General features: G+C 41.5%; 1 protein-coding gene across 2 annotated transcripts; it reads left to right on the top strand.

The window, feature by feature from the left end:
- Positions 1-3,021: 3,021 nt before the first annotated feature.
- On the top strand, positions 3,022-7,928 carry LOC127783012 (spindle pole body component 110-like). 2 transcript variants are annotated; one of them, XM_052310309.1, is made up of 15 exons: positions 3,022-3,412; positions 4,295-4,422; positions 4,512-4,583; positions 4,662-4,775; positions 5,281-5,349; positions 5,438-5,494; positions 5,880-5,933; positions 6,024-6,086; positions 6,180-6,242; positions 6,318-6,479; positions 6,587-6,742; positions 7,027-7,107; positions 7,177-7,238; positions 7,343-7,464; positions 7,601-7,928. In XM_052310309.1, the coding sequence occupies exons 1-14, from the start codon at positions 3,211-3,213 to the stop codon at positions 7,416-7,418; spliced, it is 1,359 nt and encodes a 452-aa protein (XP_052166269.1). In that variant the 5' UTR covers positions 3,022-3,210; the 3' UTR covers positions 7,419-7,464; positions 7,601-7,928. The 2 variants fall into 2 exon arrangements, with proteins under 2 accessions (XP_052166269.1, XP_052166268.1); XM_052310308.1 differs by having other exon boundaries at positions 3,023-3,412; positions 7,340-7,464.

Below are 7,928 nucleotides of genomic sequence, written 5' to 3'. Positions count from 1 at the left end.
GGATGGTAATCGCCTGGGTTACCTTAGAGCAAGTATAAGTATAATAGTAGGCTGTAAGCCAACTAAACGCTGAGGTAGAGGAGAGAAGAAGTGGGCTGTAAACTTATAGTCGACTTGAAGAGCTAACTGTACAAGTGGATTCTATATTAATGGTAAAGAGCTAACTGTTACTCATTGATAGTCATGTTTCATCTTGGCACATAGACTAAGGATAAGTAATTATACTTATCATTCATTTAAACATGCTACTAGTCATTTCTCATAAACAAGTGATCTATTAATATTTACATTTCTCGATACACATCTAGTCAATCTTGTGTGGAAGAATAGAGAGTCATGCATTAAATCTGATAAATCTGATAAAGTCATTAAAAGGATAAATTATTGGATAGAAATATATCTATAAAAATAAATTTTTTAGATTTAAAAATATGTGATGGAAAAAGTATACGGGTGGGCTGAGAGAAAGTTGTATTCTCAGCCTTACCCTTACCTGTGTGGTCAAAGCTGGAGGGGAGGTGCGTGGGAGATCGTGCGAGTGCGTACGGACCCATGTCGTCGTCGTCGGCGTCTCCTCCCGGTCAGAACGTGGGGCCCACCGACTCGTCCTCGCTTTGGAATGGGCTAGTATGGGGCTGAAATTAAGTACTCCTACTCTTCTAGCCAGTTTGAGTGGATCTGGCCCAGTTAAGGCCCAGCGAGGCTGACGCGGTTTATTACATTGGGGGCCCAGAAAAGTGGGCATTGTGTGGGTACTCCACGTGGGATGCGGCTTGCTGGGCCTGCGGCCTCTACCAAGCGTGTGCTTAGGACGCGCACATGATGGTCCATTGTGAGTTTATTGTGCATCCTTGTCAACCCTTTCAAGCAACAAAGACAGCCTAATCTGTTTGGGAAAGCTTAATGATTCTAAATAAATAATTGGTAGCTAGTTTTTTAGAATATGAAAAGATTGGGTTTCCTAACTTATGACTTCTAGTTTATTTTATGGATTTTATAAATCTCTTAATCTAGTTGAGAATTTGAAGGGGACCTGAAAATTCTGGAAGAAATTGTGGTGGCTAGAAGCTCTCTAAAGAGGGTCATAAGATCTTTTACCCCTTCTTTCTTACCCGTATTTCATATTTAGTATTGGATTTATTTTAGGACAGAGGGAGTATATTATTGTGAACAGGAGCAGATATATAATGACTTTGGATGAGAGCGTAAATTCCAACACCTAGGGGTGTGTTTGGAAAATAGGTTGGGAGAGGTGGGATGGGAAATAGAAATGAATGGAGGGATATGATAAAATGGAGTGAGATGAATGGATGGCTAATATTGAAGCTTACCCTTTAAGAGGTGGGAAATCATATCCCAAACCAATTTTCCAAACACAGCCTATGTCCTTCTCCCTCTCTCTCAACACCATGCTGGAACGCCTCCTAGCTATAAAACGCTCAACCACTAATAGTCTTCGGTACCTCTCAGAATTTCTTCCCTCACGTCGTGTTAACACTTAATGGTGTGACAATTGTGATGCCACAAGACGGACTCGCCAAGCAAGCCGTAGACTCTCGCTGTTGTTTTACGGTGAATTCATGATTCATGAAGATTTGCAGTATTTGCACCGGAATTCCTTGCCTTCCAGCTCACGTGGCTAGAAAAGAAAAAAAAACTACACTCGGAAAACACCCTGTAGCCGTGCGTGTGCATCTTCTCCGCACCTCCGCCCATTCGTACACATGTAAACGTCTCATTTTTCTCATCTGTCAAGTGCCAAGTTTGTTCTTGTCCATCTTCTCCACCCAAAAGCATGGAAACACAGGTCAAATTAATCCGGCAGCAAAAAGAAGTCGACAAAGAACACGGATAGATAACCCACCATCAGATAAATCGTCTCAAAGTCTAAAAGATTGCAACCACTGAGTGGTAAGCAAAGTGCTTAATCTTTTCCTGCCACTGAAAATTGAACTCTCACCTTAATTTCTTCATCACAAGAAGAAAAGAATGGCTGACGATTGAGCTACTCGCCAACTAACCCCTCTGTAACAGTAAGACTGTAGTAACTGCTGCAACAACCCTGATCTCACCTTTAATTCCAACGTAACCCCACCACGGTCCGATCTTCATCAGATGATCAAGATCCCATTTATGGTTGCCGTCAGACTGTCAGTCATTCCACCGTTTTTTTCTTTTTTTTTTTGCAGTTATGTTTTCTCATCAGTTTAGAGAAGATTCATCAGTTATGTCAAAGATTCAGCTACTCCTTCATCAGTAGCTAGTGGCTTTGGGAATTATTCAGCGTATTTGTGCAGTTTGAGACAGCTGAAATTTACGAACTGATGGATTTTCTTTTTTTTTTATAGTTATTTGAAGGTATAAGTGGATAAATTAATGCTACAAGGTAAAAAAAATTGCTTTTCAGAAAACGCACAGCCTAGTACTCCTAGATTGGGAAGTGTGAAATCTAAAATTAGAAAAGAAATCAGATACTCCCTAACATAATATGGACATCAGTCTGGTGTGCAGAATGGGAAATTAAGGAAATGGATCTTTGCATTGCCCTCAAAGACCGGAGAAACCTTTGCATGATCAATTTCGAATCCCCTAATCCAAATCACAGTGATTAAACCAGTACCTCATTTTTTAGGTATTGCAGGTGATTATTTAAGCTTAATCCCAACCCAACCATAAAAGCGATGGTTAGAATTAGGAAGCCTACCACCCAACGCCTTCTAGAACACGGACATTTGTACGGACACTCGAAATCAATTTCCTTTTCTTCTCAAAAACAAAAAAAAAGAGAGAAAAACATCTTTTCCCCCTTCGATGCGTGCCGGGTCGTCGCCGCCAGCCACCTGTCCTTCAGGATAGGCTCGGTGGGACCCATCTCACAGTGACCCAGCCAGTGACATGGACCCACGCGGCAGCACGAACCGCGACCCGCCACGTGTGCCGCCCCCCCGCTCCACGTGCCAGGTCACGTGCTCCCGTGGCTTCGTCTTCGTCGCGGGTTAAAAAGAGAAAAAAAAGGGGAAAAATAGAAGAGAAAAAGGGAAAAAAAAAATCTGCAGCCTCGCAGCGCCTAAGTCCTAACGAACGCGACGCGACGCGCACCGGGGCACTCTCCGCCACTACTCGCCTTCGTCGTCGTCGTCGTCTTCGCGGGCTCGGCGGCGAACCGGAGGCGGCGGGTTGGGGTTGGGAGGAGGAGGAGGGGGTTCGGCGATGGGGAGGATCTCGAGGCTGCTCCTGCTGCTGGCGGCGGCGGTGGTGCTGGTGATCGCGACGGGAGTGGCGGCGCAGGAGGAGGCGGCGGAGGCGGTGGTGGAGGTGGAGGAGGGGATCGTGGAGAGGGCCAAGGAGGAGGCGGAGGCGGTGGCGCTCAGGGCGGAGCTGCAGCAGCTGAGGGATAAGATCTCCGGCCTAGGTAAGTGCCGTGGCGTGCCGTGCTGGTGTATCTCATCGGGTTGAGTCGGAGGTGGGGGTGGCTCGTTGGGGTTTCCGGTGGGGGGATTTGGGTGGGTTGGATTGGATTTGGTGCTCGTGAGGTAGGGTAATTTGATCTTCTTTCGCTGGATTTGGTGGCTCCGCGATGAGCGAAGCGAGGGGTTTAGGGGGCCAATTCGACGTGAATCGCGAGATGATGTTAGATTTGTCGAGCTTTGCGGGATCCATGTTATAAGGGGTTTAGTATTTGCGTGATCAATTGATGGGCGGTGTTGGATTGCTTGGTGACAAGCGCCTAATTTGATCAAGTGGCTTGTTGTTTGTGAGATTTTCCTAGTTGTTTCATTTTTTTTCTTTTTATCCGCCATATGATATATACTCTACTTGCTATTCATTTGAACTTTTTCTTTATCGATATGATAGATACTCCACTTGCGAGCATTTTGATCCTTTTGTTTTTTTCTAAAAAAAATTGCGTACTCGTTTGAAACTGTGTTTTCCTTTTTGAAACTGCGTTTTACTCTTTTTTACTTTGCTTAAAGTTACCTTTTCGTGGTTCAGCATTCAATGGTTGTAATTATTTATACCACAACAACTTTAAGCCTATCATGAATTTTCATGCTTTAGTTGGAATAATTTGTGTAATAATAGGGTTATAAATGGCCTTAAAAAGCTTGTACTGTCTAGAGTTAAAGCTGTGCCCGAATTGGGAATAATATCTTTTTGTGGTAGACTGGTAGTACTGTTTCTGAATCAAGCAAAACAAACTTCATAACTTTTGCATAGTGGGTTAGTATTTGATTTAACCAAAATGCATGCTGCACATAATGTTTCTTCCAATAACCCAAGGATCATCTTATAGAATCAGGAATCTCAGAACGATCCAAGGAACTGAAGGCTAAGGATGATAGCATAGCAAAGTTGGAGAAGCTCATCGAGGAGAAGTCACAGAAGATTGCTTCTCTGCAGAGCGAGATTACTTCCCTCCAGGTATGAAGTACTATATGCTGAAGGAATTGCCTCTGAAACATTACTTTATGGGCTAAAATTTATTGTATCACTATCTGATCCATTTACAGGCAAAGGGGTCTGTGGCTGCTGAGGAGCAGGCTGGCAAGGCCAACGCTCGGGCTGTTGAGCTTGAGAAGCAGGTGCAAAACATAGAATGTTCATGATAAATTAAAATTTACCACTTATTAGGTTGTGGTTTCTAATATTTTCTATTCTAGATTGACAAGCTCAAGAAGGATGTTGAAGCACAAAGTGTCAAGAAAGCTACTTTGGAGAACAGAGCTAATGATGCAGAGAAGAGGGTGCAAGAGTTGAATGCAAAGATTGACGCAGTGAGTACATGACTGATGACTCTGGCCTTTTGTACTATTAGACTATTCTATTTCAGGTCTGTATTAGTTATTTTCGTCAGGGTTGTTTGCCTTTCGTAACTACGTAAATATGTTATGCAGCAAACTTATGATCTTATCCCACTCCGTTCCTTAGTTACTACAAGACCCTCCAACGGCAGGCAACACATCTTGCCACCTCACCTACCCAAAAATAAATAGTCAAACCCCCCAAAGAAACTAAATGCACTTCTGTAGTAGGTTAACAATCCTATTTCCAAGGGACTAGCTGATTTCTCTCCATTTTGTTCATGAATATGTAACAGCTGCGCACTAAATTTTATTACAATGTTCTCTTTTCTTAGAAGCTGAGTCTATCAATAATAACTGGAGAGTCTTCTGATTGATATGATCCTACACTCAAAAGTTAACTAAATCTAAACAGATATAACATTCTACATGTCATATGGACTTATCTTTTTTCTGTTCTGTTTTTGGTCCTACCTAGCTCCAAAAGACAAATGATGAGCAAAAGCGCAAGCTTCAAAGCACAGAACGTGCTCTGAAAGTTGCCGAGGTGAGATATGTTTGATGACTATTAATGTATTTACATATGATGATTCTATGATGAATTTGATTCCATACATGATTTTTCATGTTTGTAGGAGGAACTGATGAGGCTGCATTTGGAAGCAACAACTAAGTCAAAACAGCTGACAGAGGTAAAGTTACCTTGATAGTACGATAGTAGAGCTGCTAGTATAATCCTTTCAGTCATCTAAACTTGATGCATATTAGTATCAATAATGTGAAGACAATGATCCTACATTACAGTTATGATCTTATTGGGCTAAACTAAACTTCCAAGTTAAATGATCAGCTGGTGGAGCTGATCAGTGATAACATAACATGACCAAGAGATACATGCCTTGTAGATGCACAGTCCTTTTCTTTGTCTCCCAGCACTTGCTGCATTTCAAATTACAATATGTGTCTATCATTCTAAAGTATCCTGAAGTTTATTCTAATGTTGCTTTGATGTGATCCTCTTGGGTTTATGCGAACAAAATATGGCTGCGTGATTTTATACTGCCTTTCGTTTTACAGGTTCATGGAGCATGGTTGCCACCTTGGTTAGCTGCGCACTCTGCTCATTATATGGTAACAAAGCAGAACCAGCAAACAATGCACCTGACATTCTAGTAATTTGTATTCCCTGTCCCTTATCATTGTCATTGTCGTGCTGTGTAGGAGGTGATCTCTGGTCACTGGAATGAACATGGAAAACCTGCTATCAACAGTTTTCTGCAGAAGGTGCATCCTAATTACACAGTTTTTATTTTTATTTCAAAATGCATACCTTAAATATATCCACTGTTAACATACGTCCATGTATACCTGCATCAGGCATCAGAAAAATCAGCACAGGCAAAAAAATGGGCTGAGCCACATGTGGAGACTGCTAAAATGGTAGCTTACGATGACTATGTTTTTATTACTTTTTTATTTATCTTCAACTAACAATATAACTTTAAATTATTGAAGAAATGGGTTCCAGTGAAGGAAAAATTGGTTGTCCTCAAGAAAAACACAGAACCTTATGTACAAAAGGTCTCATCAAAATCCGTGGAGGTCTATGAGGCATCAAGGGATGCTGTTAAACCTCATGTTGCAAAGGTTAAAGAGTTTGCTGATCCCTACTTCCAGGTACTTAGCACTAGTACTTTCATGAATCTAGAATATCTTCCTCTGATGGCTGCACTGGTATATGGTATATATGATCAATTGATGGTCATTTGACTATGTTGCAATAGGAAGCCAAGAAGTTCTCCAAACCCTACATTGATCAAGTTGCTGAGGTTACAAAGCCACATGTTGAGAAAGTTAGAACTACTCTTAAGCCGTATACTAAAAGAGCAGTTCGTGTGTATGGGTCATTTCTTGAATCAGCAACCACATACCATCGGCAGGTCTGCATCTCCTTATATTAAAATGTCTAGATATTCTAGTATGTGTTTCATGTCAGTACTCCACCAGTATTCTATTATCATCTCTGTTCTTAATCCCCTTGACCACCAGATATTATTATGTTAGTCAGAGTCACATTTCAAACTAGATTGTGATTACTGCACCAACATATAGTTACATTTACACCATTTGGATATACGACATTTATTGATGTTCACTTTACTCCTATACTAGAAGTATTTCATCCGCGAGAAAAATCTCAACATTTGTTTATCGGTTTTTCTAGGCGCAATCAACCATCTTAGATTACCTACACCAACATGAGGTATCCAAATCACTTGCGACGAAGGAGTTGGTTTGGTTCCTGGTAAGCACCCTTGGAAAATTTAACCAGCTGTAGATATATGCCCATATAACAAAATTATTTTCTTTGCAGGCTTCTGCTTTGCTGGCTATCCCTGTCTATATTATATACAGGCTTCTAATGGAAGCATTCTGGTTAGTGTTGAAATATTTCTAATTCAAACCATTACTGATGTAACCTCAACGATGAACTGGTGTTGTCTGTCACTTGTTTGAAAAACCTTCTGTTCATGCAGCAGTAAGAAGCCGAAGAGACCACCTCATGGCGGTAACCACGGCCATAGGAGACACAAGCGCCGGCATGCTGATAAGTAGGCACTTGTGGGATACATTGGGACTCACCCGCTATTTAGGGTTGCAGGTATGGAAATCAGATCCTTCACACTCTCTTGCTGAGATTGCCAACCTTCAAACTTCTTTTAACCAAGCAATTTGACTGATCACTTAATTACGTGAATTTTCTGTTAATGTATTTGTGGGTACTGATGCTTGTGCAGATCTTGGAGCAGAATCAGCAATGGTGGAAGGATATATTTGGGTCATGGGCAACCCTGAAAAGTGCTGTATACCACCATAGTTTTCTTCTCTTTTTTAGTTTTCTTATTTCTCCCCCGGTGTATCTTTGCTATGGACTTGTGTCGCAGCGGCCTTTATATCTGCATTTTGCTGAGGTTTACGGGGAAACCTCTGCATTTCAGCGTTTGTTTTGTTGGTATTTTATTTGTTATTGTTTCCTGTAACTTTGTTAATGCGTGCATGATATCTGGTTTTTTGTTCGTGAACATAGATACACTTGGGGCTATACTAATATATAGTTTCCGTCCA

The sequence above is a fragment of the Oryza glaberrima genome, chromosome 8 (assembly GCF_000147395.1).
Source record: "Oryza glaberrima chromosome 8, OglaRS2, whole genome shotgun sequence".
Taxonomy (NCBI): Eukaryota; Viridiplantae; Streptophyta; class Magnoliopsida; order Poales; family Poaceae; genus Oryza; species Oryza glaberrima.
This window is presented reverse-complemented; position numbering and strand designations above follow the sequence as displayed.